Source organism: Spea bombifrons, chromosome 4, assembly GCF_027358695.1.
Source record: "Spea bombifrons isolate aSpeBom1 chromosome 4, aSpeBom1.2.pri, whole genome shotgun sequence".
NCBI classification, from domain to species: Eukaryota; Metazoa; Chordata; class Amphibia; order Anura; family Pelobatidae; genus Spea; species Spea bombifrons.
In genome coordinates, this window is record NC_071090.1 from 101,808,405 (window position 1) to 101,831,341 (window position 22,937).

Here is a 22,937-nt window from a genome sequence, read left to right on the forward strand (position 1 = left end):
TTCTTCTACTTTCCAAACTGGATTTCTTAAGGTGTTTCAAGCCTCCACATTTTTTCTCCAAGAGAAACCAGATGGTTTAAATTAATCCCCTTTTCCTTCTCTGTGTAAAGTTTCAGCTAAAGTGAACTTTTTTTTGTAACTTTTTATTTTTTTTTTGTCTATTTTTAAGTGTATTTTTTCTGTTTATTTTTGTGGTTTATTTCTAAATGGGCTTTTATTTATTTTAAAAAAAAAAATCTTTTTTTTCAAAGCGGAAATTCTAAGAGGTTTTAAAGCCGTTCAGGAGAAACAATTGAAGATTTTTTTTATTTTTTTTTTGGCCGTTTTAAGCACTTTTTTTGAGAATTTTTTTTTTCTCCTACTTTAAAAGTTCAAAAAGGATAAATATTGGACGTCTTCCTGGGAGGAGGAGGAAAAACAGATCAAAACATCTTGAGCAGGTAAAAATAAATGTAATTTTTTTTATGTATTTGCTTTCACAAATTTGTTTATTTTGTGTTTTCTCTTTGTTGCCGTATTTTGGTTTATTTTTATGTAAATGTTTTCCGTTTTTTCTATTCTCTATGAAACAAATAAACAAACCCACAAACATCTGAATTATTTGAATTAACCATTTACGTATCGATGTAATGAATATGGAATGCTGAGTCCCTACAAATACATTTCCCTTAACCTGTTGTTTGCCGGAGGGGTGCAATTGCGATACTCCTCTTTCTGGCATCTCTTATTATGTTGATTCTAATATATAATTATATGTGTGACTTAAAACCTTCTTTTCCTTTGATCTCAAGATTCTATTTACTGATCTACAATATTGTCCCAGCATTGGGGTCCTTTTAAACATGGCTAGTGCTGGGGTATCTGGCTGTGTGGTCTACAGCCTTCTTGCCTCGTGTGGGGGTAAACATTGGCTTTGTAGACCCTCTGTGATTTCCTATTGAGTTTTAAATCCTCGACCTTTATTCATGCAGGAAAGTGATTCATGATCAACTTGGTGAATGAGTGATTCTTGGATGAATGCTATTTACTTTTTCTTTTTTAAATGTAAGCTGTATGTAGACTCATCTCCAGATCTACTGGGGATTGGGATGGGGGCTGCATGCCTTTTGGTGAAATAATCCAGTGGATGGGGGGTTGGAAAGCAGGCTTGTGTTACTGGATTGTGGATCCCCCCTCTACATACAGACATAGACCTCCTGTGGATTGTTTTTACACATACATTTAATATATTTTATATAATATAAATCATATATGTGGTTGTCACTCCAGTGTTGCTAAGGTGTATCCACTATGTAGCTATGGCTAAGTATCTAAAATGTATTTCTTGTCCTAATGGGTTGTTGGGTTCTGTTACTTGTCACCCACTAGTGGAAAGTTCCAGCGCAGGATGTGTGTAACTAATGTAAATATTCAGGCTTTGGATTTTAAATGGAATATCTACATATGGTATTTGTGTATTAAGAACCGAGCTGTAAATTTTAACCCTTTTGGCTCCTGTTTATAAATGCCCCCCCACCTCTTACTCCAAACCTTAGTTTGGTTCCTAGAAGAGGCATGAAATGGAGGGTAAATGCAGCCAAGAACTTCATGCCTGCTCTGTTTGTTAGAATATTGCCATGTCTTCCAGCCAGTCTGGCCAGCAAAAGCTGATGTCGCTTTGGATACCCCTGGTACCTTGTTACCTACTTTTATTCTTATTTATATGGCCCCCCATGTGCGCAGGACCTGCTTGTAAAAACTCATCATAAAGGGTATAATTTTTTTTTACTGGAGTCCTTATGCCCTAATGTGCGGACCGTGCCTTGACTATTCTGTAGATTGCTGCTATACGCTTCACACCGGTCTGTCTCTCTAATCCCAGTTATTCCAATAGGTCGCTCCCTAATTTACGGGATTATGTCTGATGCTTTAGCCTCTGCACCCGAGTTTAGTTTCTGAGCACCCACGTATTCTGACCCGATCCCTGCGCTGGTATTCAGTCCTTTTTGTGATGCCCCTGTTTCTGTAGTGTGTGCGTTCAGTTTGTGAGCATGTCCCCTTTGCCAGACGATATGTTATTCTGCTGCGTGGTGTAGTCATACCGGCTCATACACCAGTTTTTTGTTTTTTTGGGGGGGGTGTCTTGCCTTGTACTTTCAGCTTTGCCAATATCTGTGTAGTCAGATCACAGGAAGTTCTGCTGTTCCTCTATCCATGGATCTACTACTCATACATCTGTCTTTATACATGTAACTAGCACCATGCACTCGCCTCCGGTTGTCCCATACCTTCAGTGCTGTACCTCCTCACTAAACCGATGACTGTAATTGAATAACAAGTGACTCTGTTGAAGCGATGCTTCATTTTATCTCTCGTAATAGCGAAATATGTATCCTTATGTGGCGATGTATTTTGCAGTTACTGCTATGTAACATGGAAGACGCATCATGTGTCATTTGTTCATACCCAACACCACCCCTCTCATCTTGGCTAAAGCGCTGGGAAAATGTCTATGCACCCACTAGAGAAGGCTCGGGATTCGTATAACATCCCTTTAGCATTCAGCTCTGCTGTCTAATTGCCCGCTATCTGGGCATGTCGTTACTTGGCAAGTACCCTTCTATATTCCCAAGCTTGATATTGTTCTGAGAGACAGATCCATGTAAATCCATATGTTCTTCCTCTAAGTGGAGCATGTGCCGTTTGGCACTATGTCCAGTAATCCATATGGAACGATGTCCATTAATACGGTAACTATGGGCATTGTATCCAAACTGTAATGTAAACTAGCTGCTTTAGCGGTAGACCCAGCTGTTTGAGGTTCCCGTTGTATTGTCATGCCCCAGTCTATCCATTTGCCCGCTCCTTTCCCATATTGGCATATACTTCTGCGTGTCTTCCATATGTTCTGCTATTGCCGTGCCTGTGATGTTATACCCGTCACTAAGCGCATACATGTTCTTCTTCCCTTCTGTTTGCATTATTATATCTTTGTGCGTTTAAACCGATTACGCAAACCATTTTGATTCCTCTTTGTGTTTCTTCTGTGATTACATTTTAGTTGTTGCTATAACTCGCTTTTGTAAGATCTGGAAGAGATGTTTGAGGAGCACCGATCAGCTTTTCGCTCTATTGTGACCAGACAGCTCTTTGTTTCACTTATGTAGCGAACATTAAGATTTCAATACGTTTTTAATATTTACAGTTTCATCTCATGCTCAAGGGTTGGCACGTCCAACCTTCCAGCTGTTGTCAGCCTGTAACTTAACCACCTTGTGCCAGCTGTCGGCGTGCGGCGCATGATGGGAGTTTTAGCACAGGAACAACTGGAGACATGCCTTGTGTTCTATAAGTTTAAAAAAACTTGATCCTTAAATATTGATGTCTAGCCATTATCTAGATCGCTGTACTGAACAAATGTATCGTAGAAAAAAAATCTCAAGTATAAAGTATACTCCATCATGGCTTAATCGTGGCCATGTTTCAGAGAGCGTGGCAGATGGAGGGGTGCGCACATGATGTGATGTAGCGGTTCTATGTGTGTAAACGCATTGAAGGCATGTCTACCACCGGTCAGGCTACATGGACCATCTGCTTGGAATGCTAACCTTTTGAAGTGGTACCATAAGGACCAAACAGAAGGTTAGGTGTGAAGGTACTCCAGGCCACGTGACTCCAGAAATTCAATTGTTTTCACAGCTGTTCAAAGGGCCCCTGGAAATATTCAGTTTCCAGCTGGCGAGACATTGGCCAAAAAGCACTCGTCCATCTACCATCAGAATGATATTTTATGTATACTCTGACAGCAAAATTCTAAGTTCTCTGACATGCGTTCCTGTCTACCTTACAAAATAATCTCCGTTCTTTAGAATTTTTAGAAAGGCCAACGACTTCCGTGGCTGGTGAGTAACGCGCTTACAATCTGACAGATATGAATGGCTGAGAGCACCATCCTTATTAAGAATTTGCCCAGCGTTTTTTCCCTTATTTAAGAATTCTTCCTAACAAATGTGCCTTGCAAGTTTTCCAGAGGGGCTTTCTACCCGGGTTTACCCAAAACATCAATGTCAAAGGAGCCAAAGATACAATAAACTCCAAAGCACGTACATGTTCTAGTAAAGATATTACGCAGTACATGCAGATAAAGAAGTTTAGGTTTTGAATAATGTCCTTTTGAACCCGTTTATCTCTTGGCTTGTCTCGGGTTTATGGCTGTCCCCTGCTATATATGTGTTCCTTGTAACTTGGCGATGACACAGAAAATCGGGTGTGCCGAAAGGCTATGTGTGACTCTCTATGTTGTAAGGACGCCTCATTTAGTCCTTGGTCTGGCTTTTTATTTAGGATAGACTCATGACCTCACGCGGTTAGTTCCCTCACTTCTCTAGCGCTTCTTCTTGTTGGCAATTCCAGTTTTCAGCCACATCGCCTCTAATCTTCAGACTGTTAAAGGGTTAACCCCTCTGAACACGTTTGGGGAAACTGCTGAGGAATTCTGATCAATTTAGAACTCAAACAAGGAGCTTTGGCTAGTTGGGCAACCAGATTATCTCTGATTTATGTACTGATCATAATGATGATGCTCACTGGGAACAATATAGCATGTGATGTGAAGTATGACATCACACATTGTCCCATTATTGTTCCCGAGAGCCCACTCATAGAATTCTCCTCCCATAATAAAAATGGGTCTGTAATGGTCAATTCCGCCGGATCCCCAATAGGTCATGTTCACGGCAATGCCCAGAGTTACGCCGGTGCTCGTGATTCTGAACTATTAAGGACTCATGCTTTCTGTTCTGGTAGGACAAAGCAAACTCCTAAGCCTTCTTGGGATTCTTCTAGTAAGCCTTCTTGCACTTGGTTTAAAAAATAAATAAATATGGTGACTTTAGAAACCTTTTTAAGTTTTCGTTTATAAAAAAAAAATTCTGACTTGTATTCATTCCGTGTTATGGAAAAATAGAGCTGCTGTGCTGGGTTTTTTTCCATGTTAGGAGTTAAGAATATTTTCCTACGTGAAAGCAGCCCTCGGAGTCTCAACAAAGCAAAACACATTTTTACGGTGTGCTTGTGATGGGACCAAGTCTGGAAACAGGGCTGTCTTTTACTTTTGTTCTCCAAGAAGGACAAGCTGGGCAGGAATATTTCTACCTCTAGAACGGTTCTGTTCTGCTTGTCTATATGATGGAGTTGACTGCTTGGATTAACTGAAATGGGAACCGGCTCCACGCAAGATGCTTTAAACCAAATCAAACAGTGTTCATCGCTGCAAGAGGTGGGCTTTCTTAACGGATAAGGTGCATCAGTTACAGATTTTTTACAGTTTTTTTTTTTTTTTTTTTTTTTTTCGTAAAGGCACTATTTTCTTTTTCCTAACTCGTTCTGCATATGTACAGTAGTTAAACTCCTTCCCGTATGGCTTTCCTATTACAGGTGGAGAGGTCTCCATTCATAGCGATTATGACATTTTTGTGTTTATGGAGCCGAACTTCTTCCCGGTAGTAAATTTGTTTCAATGTTGCAGGGTTCTTTTTCCGATGATCCCTGTCACGTTGTGCATCTGTTGGTTCCAGTAGATGTGTAAGAACCTGACAGTCGTTTCCTCTCCTTTTTGCAGGAGCTGTGTGAAGATCGTGTCCGCTCTGACACTGGAGGCCTCATGGATTCCCGGGGGCTGCACTAGCCGAGCTGGGATGTTCTCCAGAAGAGCTTTGCTTCTATGGGGTGTCCTACTTGGTGCTGCTCTCACAGCTGCCCGGCCCCCTTCCATCCTACCGGACGAAGGTAAGGTGGTGACACTCCAATGTGGACCAGTTCTCCGTTCACCTTTTTCAAGAATGATAGAACGCATTACATTTTATGATTTCTTTGGCTATATCTCAGTTCCATTAACCCTTCTGTGCATGGCTGTTGTGGTCAACGAAATACCTTCCATTGTCCTCGTCTTCACAAAATTGAGTTTTAATGTTGTAAAATAGTTTACATACAGTTTTTGAGTTAAATATCAGATTTGTAGAGGTTTTTGGAATTTCTTTGCATACTGTAGCTCTACGTTATTATTTATTGACATGGCGCTGTCGTATTTGGATATACGGAAACGAAAGGTGAGGCGATTGCTGCTTAAATGACATTACAATGTCCATGGAAGTAGGGGTTGGTACAATAACATTAAAATTGATAATACATAACATGGAAAATGCCGTTAACATGCGTTAAGACTGGTGCAGAAGGAGAAGATGGCTCTGCTCTTGTGAGCTTGCAATCTATTAGGGGGTTGGGGGAGGAATAGACCGAGAAGGGTTGCTTGTGTCAGGATGGTTTGATTTGATGGAGATTCTTCCGGATACAGGCTGAGGGTATTGTTCTTCCGTTCGTTCTGTAACGTGTGATCCCAGAGGGAGAATGTATAACTTCTCCTTCTTTTATTCCTTCTTCACGAAGTATTATTTTTTTTTTTTGGTGTGATGTTAGTACCCGACTTTTATTAAATAAGCCAACCTTGTGTGGATTTGTCAAGACGTTTAAGTTTATGTTGATTTTTCTTTTTTTTTTGGAACTGATCTTACAATAAAATGCCTGGGGGGGTATATCTTTTTGTTTCTTTCTGCCTCCTCTGCTGCAAATCTAATATTTGATGGGACGCCTTGATGAACGTCTCAGCCGGTGCTTTGTGTATGTACTATTACCAAATATAGTTAAATACTACCTGTGCTCTAACCTCATGTGTGTACGGATGATCAGGTTCCTAGCCCTGGGGCCCGCACATAATCCAACACCGACTTCCTGTTTTTATTCTTTTGTCCCGATGAAGGATCTGCCTGGCTTTCTGTAGCCGGAGGGTGGCTGTGCTCATCTTCTAGGTAAACAGACGACATACTCGTCTGACGATCTCCTGTCCCTGTTCCGTAAGACAGCCTCGAGCTATCGCTCTAGATATGTATACCTAAAACAGGTAGAACTTTGGCAACGAGAACACTATATATTAAAAGAATAAAATAAAAAGGCCAATGATTAAGGCTCAGCAGTGGCGTGATGGAACAGCACCGGCCCATCTGGTGTTGGAAATGTCGGAACACTATAATATAAAGACAATAAATATCGTCTTCAGTCCTGCAGCACTCGCGCTATTCTTGTAACTAGTATGTTCTAAAGAGCCGAGATGTCATCTGTGAACTAGGTGCAGAACAGAGAAAAAAATTGTACCTTTTGCACAAAAATGTAAAGCTGCTTTTTGTTAAATTATTAAAACAGAATCGATGAGGCGCATGAAATGTTGCCATGCTAACATTTCAAATTTTGATATGTGCAGCTGCCGTGATGTTCCAACAATCGCTAAAAAGTTACGTTTCCCGACCTCTTTCAATGACCCAGAGCAAGTCGGCCCCTAACACTGCATGAGACTTGACTGGCTATGAGTTTTAGAGCGTAAGCTCTTCGGGCAAGAAACGCCTTTTCCTTATGTTTTTCATACCCCTTGTAACCCGATCACGACGACTACGCCACTTATTGTACATAATGCACGAAGTACATCTGTTGGGACTAAATGAATAAAATATACATCGGTGCATTCAGCGAGCAGAGGAGCCAACATATGCTTCTAGGTTGGCATTTTTAGAATATATGACCAATTAATAACTAGGCGCTCCGTGTTAACCATATAGCCAATACTATAGGCACATCTATTGGAGCCGTAGTACCTTTTACTCTGAACATAATAATTAGTATGGAGTAAGACTTCTTGGAAGATCCCTAGTATGTACAAAATTGTTTCAACCTTCTTGGGTAGCCGCTTTATGTATGTAAATCCAACTCTTCCTCGTCTATAGACCAGTCATTTTTGACCGTCACAATTCCTAATCCAAAGTGGCCTGAATTACTATAGGCACTTCCTCCAAACAAGAGAGGACTGTAGGAAGCTTTTGTGTCTGGCTGGGCTTGCGAGTAGTTGGGAGAAGGAATAGCCTAATTCCGAGGAGGGTGAGGGGCAAAACTCACACTTTGGAAAAAGCAGAAGGTCAGGGGGCAACTGGAAACAGCTGGAGCCCTGTTTTTTTTTTGTGTGTTGGGGGAGGGGCAAGGAGGGTTAATCCCCCTTCTGAGGAATCAAATCTTTACTTGGATGAATTGCAAATTTAAAGCACTCACCCATGCAACACCTTCCTGACCTCCTGAGCCAATTATTTCCCGAGTAAAGAGAAGTATAACAGCTTTGCATATATTGAAGTCAGATTTTTTTTTTTTTTTTTGTTTTTTTTTTTTTGTTATCTGACTTGCACTGTGGTCCATAAGTATAATTGATTGTCTTTACAGCCCCAATAGCCGGCGCGCTTCGTGCCGTAATCTCCGATTGGCCGGATCGGCACGCTCTCTGATGGTATTAATGCATATTATCAGGGTATGGAATGCAGAGAGAACGTTTTGCATCAAGAGGTTCTGAACATGACATTCCTGGAAAGACTTAAAGACCTTTTAATAAGTACACCTTGCAACACGGCAGTGTGGGGAGAGAAGACGGCGTATTTATGGATTAAATATAGTTTGAAACATAGAATTTGATGGCAGATAAGATCCCTTCGGCCATCTAGTTTGCCTGTTTTAAAGACTCGGACCTCAGGTTCAGACCTTAATCGTTCCGCGGTCTCGTCTTAGCTTCAGGATAGCGTTTTTCCTATCCCTTGCATGGTTACATTCCCTTGCTGTATTAGCCCCTACTATTTCTGCTGGGTCGCTCTTCCACCCATCTACAACTCTACCAGTAAAGTAAAACTTCATTTTTGCTTCTAAAAAAGGCTTGGATTTTCAATAAAAAAAAACATCATGTGATTAAATTTAGAAGGCTGAAAACCACTTTGGTAACAACCTTTGCTGACCATCAAGAATGGTTAGGACGGACGTAAGCTATCTTGGAGCAGATGGGCCCCTTTTAAATGGAGACGCTTATAAAATATCCATCATTCTGGCGAGCAGTTAAATTTTATTGCAGCTTGGATCCATTATCCTTATGTCTACCCAGTAAAAAAAAAAATGGTCACAATAGTTTAAAAAGGCTGCAGAATTGTGCCATGGGGGAGGCATTGAAACTGCAGAGGGGCTTATTCACTAAACTAGGCATTTGTAGGATAATTGAACGTATTCACTATGCATTATAAAGGTCCACCCCAGAGAGATGCTTAGGTGACTAGGGTGACCTTGCATCAGATGTGGTCTAACGTGTGCAGATGTCTTGAGATCTCAGGTTTAACTTTATTTTTTAACCTCCTCCCCAATCCTCAGTTAATAAATATTATATATATATATATATATATATATATATATATATATATATATATATCCTTTTTTTTTTTTTTTTTTTTTAATTGTGTTAATTATGTAAAGTGCCCCTTCCAATTTATTGGAGGTTGGATTAGAAAGTTCTGTCTCCATGGGGTTTGTGAAGGGGGCCAGGAGTGTATCAAGCAGGTTTTGTCTTTGGACCACCCTACCTTATCAGGAAAGAAAATAGAGATAAGGGGAGAGGGTGTTGGGGGCTCTGTCAATGAAAGACAAAGCATCAGGAGTCATACCATACACCCGTCTATAGATAGAAGGGTTTATTGACTAGTCGTCTTTCACCAGTGATTTCCCATTCAGATATTCTGTGCCTGTTAAAGGGTCACAAAACAATGGTGAACGTAATACAAAAATTTAGGAAACCTAAGGGCGGGGGCAGTTTTTACCATTTTTTTTTTATTATTATTATTTTTTACAATGCACATATGAAATATGTATATACACAAACGCACACAATGGGATGTAAATAAAACTCTATTCTGAAATCGCCTTATTATTATTACCCAAAAATGTGACCAATTTTTGTGTGCTTGCCTATATATAGCGTGCGTGTTGGGTAAAAAATTTAATAAATAAAAAAAAAAAAGTGTATATATAAATATTTTTTTTTTTCTTAAAGTTTTAAAAATAAATTATAATTTTAAGAACCTCCTGTATGTTTTTGGATTAAGCACCAATTTATAATTGTCTTCCTCTTTGCAAAATGAATGATTTTTCTCCCCTCCCCATCCCGTGGAGGACAAAGGCTGTTTACTTGTCCTAGAGGTATTTCCTGGGTCAGGATGGATAAGGGGCTTAAGTGTTTAATTGGAAAACACATCTTTTTATCTCAGGGGAAATGGTTAACTAATAAGAGTATTGGGGGGGGGAATTCCAAAACATTATTAGGACCAGATGTCGAATTGGCAGATCTTTCTTGAATTAGTAAATGTTTGCAGGAAAAAAATGCCTTCTGGATAATTTTTGAAAATGTCTATTTTATTTAGAAACTCTTTAAATGAATGCCTAATTTAGTGCTACATTTCAAACCACAAAGAATACACGTAATGAGAAATTAACCGACTCTGTCGTCAATTTAACCTTTTGGCTTTGAACATTACAGTGCCTGGAAATATTGTAAATTATATTTGCCTTAAGACTACCAAAACAATATATATATATTTTTATTCTAGGCACTGACTGAGTATAATGGGAGTTGCAGTTTACTCCATTGGAATGCTAGAGGTTGCGTCTCTTAGCTTGTTTTCTTTTCGTCTTGTTGGAAATCAGATTTTCCATGCTTCTACTTTTAGTTAATTTGCATACTAGGCCAAAATTAGGACCTGTATGCAAACTAAAAAAAAAAGTGTTAATCCTTCTACCTAAACATTAAAGCAACAGGTTGTGAAGGGGTTATATGCTAATGTTTATATAAACTGGTAGCAGGACCACCGTCCCCCAAACCACAGGCCTATAACGGCCAGCTTTTTTAATTTAGAAAGTTGTATATTGTATGGGGTGCAGGACATCCTTAAATTATTCATGTAATGGTGGAGACGGGGTGGGGACTATTTAAGAGTCTATAAAGCCGCGTCAGGGCTGAAGACCACCAGTAGGACCCCAAAGCCATCAGAATAGTTCGTCGGCATGTAAGGAGGGCCCTCTGATGTCTCTTAATCTTGTTCTATTGATCCTCTTCTAAGGATTCATAAATGTTAAGATTGTGTGAAATCCAGATTCTAGAATGTTTGGCTCTCGCATCTTTCTCACATGACCAGCGTTGGTCAGTCGGCGTAGGGCATTTTGTGAAATCCTCCTGTGACCAAATGATCGTTGTGTATAAAGCCCAGCCGGTGTACATAAGTGGCGTTTTTTCTTCCATGTCCTGTTTCCTTGGCCAAGGCTGATTTTTGCTCGATAGTTGAGCTTCTCCATCTTGGCTGTATTCCATATTCTGGACAGGGCACACGCTGGTTATATGGTCGGTCTATGACCGTTACTGTGGGTAAAATGTGTTTTATGGGTCAGATTTTGACTCTGTTGCGGCTCCTGGACTTCTCTAACTCGCCATTCATGTTTCAGGATTAGGGTGCCCATGGGTTTATTTGTATTCTTCAGGAAGTGGAAGAAACAAATTTAACTAGGCCCCATTGGCATTTCCATGGAAACCAGCCAGCGCCTGCTGCTTATAACCATTCACCCTCCTTTGTCCCAGTTGGGCTTTGTTTGCGGCCTTTATGGCAATCCCTCCATCAGCAGCAGCTTAGCCAAAAGTTTTTTTGAATCCCTGTGAGCTGCGCCATTTGCATTTGAAAGTCAACATGTTTTCAGTCACCCCCTTTTTTTTCCTCCTTTTCTCTTAACCCTCTTGTGAATAGGGGTAGTGATTTTATTTTTATTAGTAGAGAAAATAATATTTTTTGTATATGTTGGCATTTAAAAAATATTTTTAAAACATACTTCACATATTCAGGGTTTTAATTATTAGAAATTTTTAATTTTTTTTTGAGGATGTTTCTATTTTTAAACCAAACACACCTTCACTATAATGTGTGTGTGTGTGTGTGTGTGTGTGTATATATGTATATATATATATATATGTGTGTGTGTGTGTATATATATATATATATATATATATATATATATATATATATATATATATATATATATATATATATATATATATATATATATATATATATATATATATTATATGGATATGCCATATTGTGTGTTTCTGGATGTGTGAATGTAAAGGATACCCTACATATTGGATTTCACGTGTTTTCTAGCTAGGAGGGAGGAGATGGAGAGGATTTAATTTCAAAGGAAATCACATTTCCTAACTAGAATCTTTCAGCACGCCCTTTAAACACTCAAATTGACACTTATAGGACAGAAACAACCGCAGACCGGCTTCGATTCAGCCCTTAGAATTCCGCCATTCTATTTCCCATACGTTACAGCAGAAATATAGTCTTTGTTATTGGGATCCACAGGGCATATATATAGAGATAGATCCAGTGCATATACATTATAATGTATGTATGTGGCTGTGTCCCTTTTGTTTCACTTTTCTTTCCTCCCTTTTCCATCCATTTTGAGATAGAATAGTCCTATCAGATGGAAGATGTGTCCTGGGTCAGAGCGCACATACTTCTACTGTTTTTCCACTCTTTAACCCGGTTGAAGTAGGCGGTGGGGTTAAACATTATCGGAGGTGGAGGAGGTAATGGTTCACAGCCTCTTGTTGTGGATCATCAAAGTTAATGAAGTATTTTAGTGTTTAGTGATACAGAAATCCTCTCCTTAAATCAGCCAGGGTGATTAGATGCTTGTATAACGCAGTTTGGGGCTGTAGTAAAAACAGCCGTGGTATGGAGCTAAATACTCCAGAATTCGTATTTTCAACCACCTGAAAATATGTGGGTTTTTTTTTTTTTGTAGGGGTTAAATTTATTTATTTATTTTTATCTGCAGCAGATCTCTTCGCTGGATTTATAATATCGATCCCAAATTTTTTCTTCATTTCCTATTATTTTTTTTTTTGGCAGTAAATGCCATTAAATTTGGCTTTTTGGATTCGACGGCTTCGTTATTCCAACATTGACATTGGATTGCAGAATTGGCCGCTATGTATTTTTGGTAAACAGTGTTTTGTGAAATGTTAGACACGCACTCTGTGTGTACATAGTAAAGTGCTGTAACGGAAATCTATCATCTGCATTGTGACTAATGATATTGGTGGGTAAACATTGCTAAAATGCTGGCTTTATAAACGGTTTCGCACTTCCAGTCTGGTTTGGTTCGATACCTTTTCTACGGTCTTTATTTGCTATGCAGCCAGACAATAGAAGCCTTTGGCCATGGGAGCGAGCAGTGGGTAGTTATTTATTAGCCAAGCTTAATTCCGAAGTGTGTTCAAAGTAGTGCTGTGGAACACTGCAATTTACTGATACCGGGCAAAACAGAAGGGACAAAGGATTTGGGTTTCAAAGAAGGACTGTCTTCTCTGCACAGGGGCAGTTGAGAGGTATAACCTCTTATCTATGGAATGCTTGGACTTAAAGCGAGATATTTATGGGTTGCACATACATGGCTGATCTGTCTAGAGCAAGGGTTGACAAATTTGGTTAAGATCTAGGAGCCAGCAATACAACATAAAACACACCACTTTGCACAGTACCGCAGTTAACCCCTTCATGACAAAGGGTATTTCTCACCATAAAGACTCAAGCTGGTGTGTCTAACCATTATTCCTGTTTGCGTGTTAGTGTACCTGTCAAGGATTAAATTCCTTCGAGGTTTCATATTAAACCATATCCATGTTAATAAACTTTATATATTGGCACAAAAATATAAAGCGTGAAATGTTTGGGACTCCTCCCCTCTCAGTCACCGACATTTCGGATAGAGGTCTTTCTCGGGTCTTTATAGAGCTTTCCGAGTAAGTTGTTAGAAGATCTGTCACCTTCCACAGAACCGCTACTAAAGTGTTTTTATTACTTTTTTCCAAATAAGAACAATGACTAATTTTTATACGTTTCTCAGCTCTGTGTGGCTTCACATGAAGCACCCGCCGCTTTTAATCGGAAAGCTAATAAAGATAATACCTGAAGCTCGATCACGGTGAAACCAAACGGGCAGCAAGACCAACACACATGCACAAAACGATTAATAAAAACCCCAGTGCTTTTATCTGCTCTGTAGATTGCTTCATCCATTATAAATGAAGGCATGTACCTGTAACATCATACACATGTATACACACATGCTAACACCATACACTAATACACACACACACTCTAACACTATATGCTAACATACTCATTCTAATGCCAATCTGTAGCACACACCACACATGTCCAACACTATCCAACAACAAACACACGCACTGGCTAACACTATACATATATATAAAATCACACTGACTTGGGCACTACAATACAGTAGACATACTGACCCTGCCACTGAACTTTCACACACATGCACCGACTGTAGCACTAAACATATACAAAAATACACACTGACTTGTACGCTACAGTATACATTTATACACTACTGCCCCCCTCTCAGATTGTGGAGACCTGCCGTGCCGCTGCTTATCTCTTGCCATTGTGAATCTGGCACTCTGTGCCTTCCTGCGGGCTCGCCGTGAAGCGGGTTCTGTAAGCTGCCCAGAGGGGTCACGTAATATGTATTATCCCCCGCAGGAAAGCACGGCGTGGCGGATTAACGACTGGAGCCTGGGGTTTGTTGAGCCCTGGTCTAGAGCAGTTGTTTCTATGCCATTTACCCAATCTCAGTGTGTGACCCTGTTCAGCTGAACGTATGAATCACGGAATGTTTTCATAACTTCCAACACTCCCAGGATTCCTCCAGCCTGAAGTACGTCTTTCTGGATCATCTGAATTTGTAATATTTTCCTACATGTTGTGTTTTTTTTTTTTTTTTTGTTTTTGTTTTGTTTTTTATTCTGGAATATTGTAGTTGGATGATTATAGAAGCAACATGCCCAAAATTTGTTTTTCGCCAATAATATCTATCGGTCTAGCTATTCAGATAGAAACCTTACTCTCTATTTTTGAACCGTTATAGAAACTGTTTGCATGTCGGTGAATAAGTAGTTACTGCTTTGTGTTGCTATCATGGTTGCTGGCAATATACAGTTAAAATAGTAATCTTTAAATTCAAGCCTTTTTATTTTTTTTTTGCAATGGTTAAAATGTGGGGGAAAATACACAAATTAAAACATAGTGAAAGAAGAAAACTGAATTCCTTTATGCCAGCATTCCAGAACCGTGCCTTGCCGCGGGATAGGCGTTGAAGTATCTATGCGGGGGCTGGAAATGACACCGTGTTTCCATCCAAACTGTTCTGGCACTTCTGTTGCCTGCCAATGCTGGATTGCTGATCTCCCGACATCCCCTGCGAGGAGTCCACACGGCTAGCTGCAGCAAGCTTGTATGGGTGGTTGTTGTCCTTCTCGTAGCTTTAGATAGGGCTGCTGTCTCCCCTGAGATCCATGAACTTTAAACGTAAAGCTGAATATTTCTCTGGTCTGTGTAACGTGTTAGGAATGACGATGACTTTAATATTTTATAAACACAAAGTAACGATCGAGGTAGAACTCTTACTAAGAGCTTACAGCGGTTCTGCACTTGATTATCCTCCAGACGGTCCATAAAATGCATTTCCCTTCCTCCCTGAACTTTGAGTGAGACGTTCGGAAGTGGAAGTCCGCATTCTTGGTCATCGGTGGTCTCCGGAGAGCTGATCGGGAAAAGTGATCAGGCTACTTTGCATAGTAATATATAACCCTCCCCAAAACTCATTATCTCGCATGCATCTTTGGAGATGGGATTATTTATTCTCCCATCTGTTCTCTTGAAAGTTCAGTATTAAAAAAATTGGCTTTGTTTCCCGCTCGCAGCTAACATATCAATCCGTTTCCGTTAATTGTTTAGTTAAGAGAGCTGATGGCTGAAAATACCCCACCGGTTTTTATGCATGGGGCGGCTGGCCTGTTGGATTGTAACCCGTTCCTTATCTATTTTAGGTTAACCAACAAAGTCCTGTTTCTACTAATTCGGTTTACGGCTGCCATGGTACTTGGCCGCATTGTAGAAAACCCCAGTCCCACAGCGTCTTGGCACCCTTGAGGTTGTCGTTGGCCTTGCAAGAACAACCTATCGGGGCATGAAATGTATAGGACTATTGCTTTTTCCCTTAAGCATGGATTTCAGGCACTTTATAGGTCTCCAGTCCCACCCCCTACCGGAACTATTTAGGTTCTACGTACATTTTTATTTTTAATTAATGTACGGGAGAAATTGATAGCTGACCTGGAATGTACTTTTTTTCCTCATATTACCTTTGGGTGTAAATAACGGAATGGTGTTTAACCTCGGGGTAACCTCAAACAATAAAGGTTCTTCTGACATCCAAACAAAACCTTTTGTATAGATCTGCACACCTTCCTATGTAGGATGCTTTCCCAGCATTAGAGCGGACCCGAGGGCAGAATATTTTCACCGGTATAGCTGCGAATATTCACGTCTCTCTCTCTGGAGACAATGCAGGGTGTTCATTACCAGATACTCAAAGTACTGATACCATGTGAACATTTCTCTGCTCACAGTGTACTTGGCGCAGTATAGACATACATCGCATATTCTTATGTTTCCTTTACTCCAGATGCTACACCTATACAGAGAATGTTCTGTACTCGCGTAGCAAACCTCCCAACTGCCCCAACTCACGTGGGCCAGTCTCATTCCTGCATAGCGGTGATTCAGTCTTGCATGGACGGCAACTTTGACCCTCCAGAGTAATATCCCCCATATGCTTTATACAGGGTCAACTCGGCCCTTCTTCCAGGAGTTCCGCAATTCGCCCTTCATAGACAAGTTAAACATTTCAGCTTCTTGATTTTGCTGTATGCTAACTACCAGCTTAGTGCATACAGCTTATTTGGAACCCCCAGTGATCATTCTGCATTATATCCCGGCAGTGTATCTGTGCTTTCAGTCACATATTCACTGACATGATGATATGTTGGCACGAGTACCAAAATACCCTGGCTTCTCCTGTGACCAAAACGGGTCCACCCAGATTATGCTTTCTTTATTGTGGAGATTGTGTTCTTCAAGACAGTTATCTGGTCGTGTGGCCACCAGGCCCTACATCCTTCTGCTAGGACTGTCGCAGTCAAAACTAAACTTCTGGCAGGTATGCGGGCTTTATACTGCTTCACAAAGCAATTATGGGGCTCGTCCACTAAACGGTGAATTTGCAGATATCTTCAAAAAGTAAATTGGCCACAAACGCCACACTGAGCTGATTCTGTATGGCAATGCTAATGAAGTCCATCCCTCTATAGACTTTCATTGGTCAGAGTGTCCGTCTGTGTGATTAAGACCAAGGAATTCTGTTGTTCACCAGTATGATAAGGAGTCGTGGTGTTTGTAGACTGGGCTGAAATAGCAGAGCGAGAACAAACAATTATGCCGCTGCCTAAAAAACATTATCGTGCAAAATTTGGAGCTCTTTATATTTATATTTAACAAAAAGAAAAAATATATTTAAAAAAAATAAAAAATTTTATCAGATACAAGTAAGTTAAAATATATTCGCTAATGGGGACAAAATGTTAAAACTCGCTACTTTGTATAAACTCGGGTTAGAGAATGAACCTTGTTGACCATGTTTAAACTTTTGCTGTATATTAATAACCCGCTGGTATACCGTATATATAAGAATGATGTGGGATTTTTTTTCCGTTTCTGTCTCTCAGAACTTGAACGACCTTTGGCATTATATTATTCGGTATTAATCCAGTATTTGCTGTAGCTTTCCACGGTCGTGCCGAATAACATTCTCGAGGCTCAGAAATACCAGCTATTTATATGATTGGATTTTTTTTTTTCCAACAGAGTTTAGTCCTCAAATTTGATATTGCGAGCCAGGGGCAGATCTGAAATTAAATTCTGCTCAGTGTCCATCTTACCATCTGAGCGTCATTATTTATTCCCGTCGCCCCGAGCTAAAATTTGAGCTCTTAAGCTAATTTATCTGCCAGCTCTCTCAACAGAAGAAGAAGAAAACAAACACAATTAATATGGGTGTGAAAGCTTTCTTTCCAATTATAAACACAATAAAAAAGAGCTTGATCTTTTTCCTTTTTTTTTTTTTTTTAATCCCTTTTTCTTCATCCCATTGCAAATATTTTGGGTTAAAAGATGGGGGCATTTTCCCCTCCTCCGTAATCTACCCCCGGCCCTCTTCCCTATTGCCCTGTTTAGCTAACGGCCCCTTAATGGGATACCGTTGCCTTTGGGAAATATTTCGAAGGTGATTGTTGCGTAGCTGTCTTTACGACTGTATAATAAATCGGTATATGGCTGGAAACCCTGTCGGTGTATTGTTGTGTATCTGAAGTGGTGGTTTAAAGGACCTATTGAATACGTTTTAAAACAATGCAATTGCATGTTTAAATCCTTTGGGTTATATGGTTGCCTAGCAACATGCCCTTAAAAACTTTAAGGGACCCGTTTTTCCAGAGATGGGTCAGGGTACTAAAGGCAGGCAAATATTGAAATACTTGTCCTCTTACGGTCGATCAATGTAGGAGTTGTTGAGTCATAATTGAATGACACATGTTTTTTGTTTTGTTTTTTCTTTTTCTTAGAACTTTATTACGTTAAAGCCAAATCTAAAAACAAGAGGGGGTTTTGTATTATAAATTATATTTGGTTTATATAGAATCCACAATTAATGCAGATCCTCTTCCAATACATATATATTTAAAGGGTCTGGGGAAAAAACTAGAATTGACAAACTGCTCAGAAGCTTACAATCTATAGAGTATTGATAAAGGCATATCGCCGGGTTATTTTTATTTATATCTCTGCTGTACTTTGCCTCTGACTTGTACACTTGCTGCTGATTTATAGGTTCTTGGACTCTATCCTCCAAGTGGTTTTGTAAACTCTGCTCAAAGGTCTCGTTTTATAGCAGTCCTCTTAGAAAAAGGGGTTGATTGACTAAGCACAGAGTTGGAAAGAGACTACCGGTTTGTTTAACTGGGATTCAGTAGGGACTGAGGGACTGTTTTTCGTATTGGGCAATACTGAGCTATTGGCTTGTACAATAAATGCTGGTAATGGGCTTCTTTTTGAGTTTATGACGATTACATGAAATGCCGTAATCTATACATTTGTTCTAACTTTTTTTTATTTGTTTAATTGGAGCTGGGTTTCCTATACAACGCATTTTCTGGTTGTTTTGCTCAGTCTAGTAGTGTCCCTCCCCGTTTCTTCCTATCGATATCAGATAAGCACAGTTTAAAACAAAAAAAAAAACCAACAAACACCTGGATTTCTTCTGTGGAATGTTAAACAAAGTGTGATTGATGCTCTTCCCATCACTTACATTGAAAGGTGCTAAATATTTGCTGTCAGGGGTGAGGTTTTGGCAGGCAGCTCTAGGACATGCTCCACACAATTACTTTTTCCCCCCCTTTTCTCTCTTTTTTATTATTTTTTATAATGGCCTCTTTTTGCTTCGTGCATTGTGTATATGCTTCAGCTTGAGCACTGGAGAGGAGCCTTAGGGACTGGCTGCTAAAATCTGAAGGTCTATGAGGTTATGTCAACATTAAGCTTATTTTAGGACTTAAAACAACATTAACTCGGTTTTGTGGTCTGAATTATCCACCACGAAATCTTCCGTTCAGCATTGAATGTTCTCCTGCACACGCCAGCTCTGTAAATGTATTATCCTGTTTGTTTGTTTTTGTTTTTTTTGGTAACTTTTTTATATATATATATATGTTTTGGTTTTTTTTTAAATTGCTTTTCATAAACACTGTGGAATATAATGGCGCTATATAATCTGTATATAATAAGATCATATCATGCACTGCCGCTACAAATCTGTAGTCCTAACTTTTGGGTTATGTTTATGAATATTTTGGCGCAAATTCCTCATCGTATTATTTTTATGGTGTTTTCTTTGACATTAATGAACTATGCTTGGAAATGTGAGAGCATGTGGGACGGTGCAAAACAATGAACTTTTTCTGGGTCTCAAATGGAATTCTGTTTAGATCCCTTGAGAGATTACACACGTTGTATGTGTTGGATTATAAACACATTTGTGTTATTTTGACCCTTAGTCCTGGAAAGGAAGCCCTCTCTTGCTGTTATCTAACTAACCAACTAATTTAACTTTATGTTCGCTGCTTGCCTTATTGCTTGGCTGTTTGGATGTGTTCTTCACCCATACATAATCTGCTCGCCAAATATTACAAAGCTGAGGTGACCACTCTCTGCTCCGGTCTATTAAAAAAAATAAAAAATAAAAAAAATAAAAAAATTGCGCAAAAATTTAATGGTATTATGGCTAGACAAAACTTTCTAAGGATTTCTACAGAAGGTTTTCCAAAATAGTGTTATAAAAAAAAAACTGCTGTGTTTCAATTACAGGACATGGCATCCTTTTTATTTTATTTTTTATTTTTTTATACAATGGACAAAAAAAAAATAAAATAGTTGGCTTTTGATAAACTGAAGGTCAGTCGGTAACTCTCCTACCTACCTATAGTCTTTTTCAGCCTGGCCTGAAATTAGGTTACCACTTTTTCTAATTCGAGGTTTTTTTTAAAAAAAAATTTTTGTTCTTTTTCTCAGTTGCCCCAGAAACAAAACCAGACATGGAATCGTATTTGACTCGCCCTGGAGAAGTGATAGTATTACAGTGCAGGCTCCGCGAGGATGTTCAGAGCATCAGCTGGGTGAAAAACGGCGTTCAGCTTTTGGAGACTAACCACACGCGTATAACAGGGGAGGCGATACAAATTATCGACGCAAGGCTGGATGACTCTGGTTTATATGCCTGTGTTACTAGCGGCCCATCAGGAACCGATACGGTTTTATTCAAAGTTAATGTATCAGGTTGGTAGCTTTTTCTTTTGTTTTCCTTTTCTTGAGCTTTCATCGCTGAGCTATCTTGCTTTTAATTTCCTCAACTAACATCGGTGCCAAAAGGGAATATAATCTATGTAGTCTTTAGATGAAGGTGATGCTTTGTGGTTTTTGGTGGGACAACGTTGAAGAAGGTGAGTGACGTAAGCTTTCGGGGGGCCTTAGAGGTCTCTTCACCACATGGAATCCCCTTAATCCAAAGACTCCATATAGTCAATGCAGGTATATGCTGGCCTATCCATGCATTGGACAGTCCTTTCTAATGAAATAAAAACTGCGATTTACACTTCGGTGACAATAGCTGTTCTTGTTTGCGGAAGACACTTTGTGGCGTAGTGCTAATTAATGTTAATGTGACATGGGATTCTAACCGCATTTCAAAGAATATGGGCCAAATGGTTTGTGCGGATTAAAAGTGCCATTTGGTATATTGTGTGTGTGTGGTCCCATCATGTTTGCCCGTTTTATACACGTTACTGAAGACCAAAGGGAACTAGTCACCAAAGAACTAGTAACCTGACCACATGTTTCCTCCTAAATTAAGCTGTCCTTAAAATACTTTAGACAAACCCCACAAGTTGGGTAGCCATTGGCTCCCAAATCATTACTCTTTTTGTGTCGTGTTAATCCGTAGGCATTATATCCCTTCTTGGCACCTAAGAGTTTCTTTCTGGCTTCTAACCTTTGCATAGCATTGTCCAACCCTATAAGTATTCCCTGTTTACTTTTTTAACAAATGTTTCTATTTTTCTCTTTATTTTAAATCATTTATTCAAAGCACTCTAAAATGAGTAGCAAATACAGCGTTGGAAATGTTCCATGTTCTGAAAATTCTGATATTGGGTTTTTGCCCCATTATTTCTATAATATGCCCCCAAATGGTATCAGGCTGACTTGGCCTATGAATTTCTATAAGGTTCCCCAATTTTTTTTAGGGTCGCTGTAAATCAGGGACAACCAGCAGCTACAGATGCCATTAAAACTAAATCTTGGATTTTTATCCAGCTGGTAGAGTGTCCCGCGGTGCGGCTTGTTACCCCCATTTAACCCCGTTGTGTGTTGCCCTATATGCAGACCTATTAGGTTTGTTTATATTGGTCTTTGTATCCGCTTCCTACAGATGCTGTACCCTCAGCCGAAGACGAGGATGATGATGATGACAATTCTTCCTCCGAAGAGAAAGCAGCAGAAAGTTCAAAACCCAACCGTGAGTAGAAGTCCTGCCATCCCCAATATTTGGTGCGCCTGTAAACGGCATTCCTCTTCTAAACGCGTTACTCAGGCGCTTATCTAACAGTCGGTCAGCCCTGCCCTCTAGCAATGCCTCCGTCCGCAGCACATGGAGGAAGAACGTGTCCCTCTTTGGCCATTTAAAAAGTTTAAGCTACTATAATGCAACATCTACTCGCATGCATTGGAAGACCCATCATTCATCTGAACCTTGCCAGTTTTCTGTGGAGCTGGTGTACAATATATATTAAACTGATTTCATTTGTAATGAGCTTACAAATGAAATTTTGAGCTCCAAGGGACATCATTTCTCACGCTGATGTGCAGTAATACAGTTAGTTTACTCACTTCTAAGCACATTTTTGAATGCTACTAAATAGCTATCACCAATATCATCAAAGGCTAGCTCTCTTGTATACGATTCCCAGTCCCTTTTCACTGATGTAGCTTAAAAAAACTGGTTAAAACTCATTAATACCCACAATTTGACTTGATGATAAACCCTTAAAAAAAATAATAATAATAAAAAAATTTGTGTTGGGCTGATTTCAAAAGAAGCTCAACTAAAGGCATGCTGTCTGCTTTAGCACAAGCATGATGGAGAGAATGAAAATAAATCATTTCCTGAATCTAGTATTGAATGTGGGAAATTTCAGTGTATAGGTAACAACAAAAAAAAATACATATTTTGCTTTTTTTGTTATAATTTTAGTAAAATACATTTCTGGGCAGAAATTTAAAGACTGAATACAAAATAATTCTCTCTCTCTCTCCGTGTAATTGTTAAAGTTTAACCATATGCGGCGGTTGTATCTTACATCCGTTCACTGTGTACGTTCTTAATCTGGACAGATTCATCTGCCCGCTTTGCATTAACAGACGGACAGATTGCGTACGAGTTGGTTCATTGAGAATTTCCGTACCACATTT

The 22,937-nt window shown here is 39.5% G+C and overlaps 1 protein-coding gene across 3 annotated transcripts in view; it reads left to right on the forward strand.

The window, feature by feature from the left end:
* Positions 1-214: 214 nt before the first annotated feature.
* The window catches only part of FGFR1 (fibroblast growth factor receptor 1), a 38,690-nt gene continuing 15,967 nt past the window's right edge, over positions 215-22,937 (forward strand). For 2 of the 3 annotated variants that reach the window (XM_053463037.1, XM_053463038.1), the window contains exons 1-4: positions 215-440; positions 5,600-5,766; positions 20,484-20,747; positions 21,898-21,984. In XM_053463037.1, coding sequence (XP_053319012.1) covers positions 5,676-5,766; positions 20,484-20,747; positions 21,898-21,984 — 442 coding nt within the window. In that variant the 5' untranslated portion in view covers positions 215-440; positions 5,600-5,675. The remainder of the gene's footprint in view (positions 441-5,599; positions 5,767-20,483; positions 20,748-21,897; positions 21,985-22,937) is intronic. The other variant, XM_053463039.1, reaches the window with a different exon arrangement.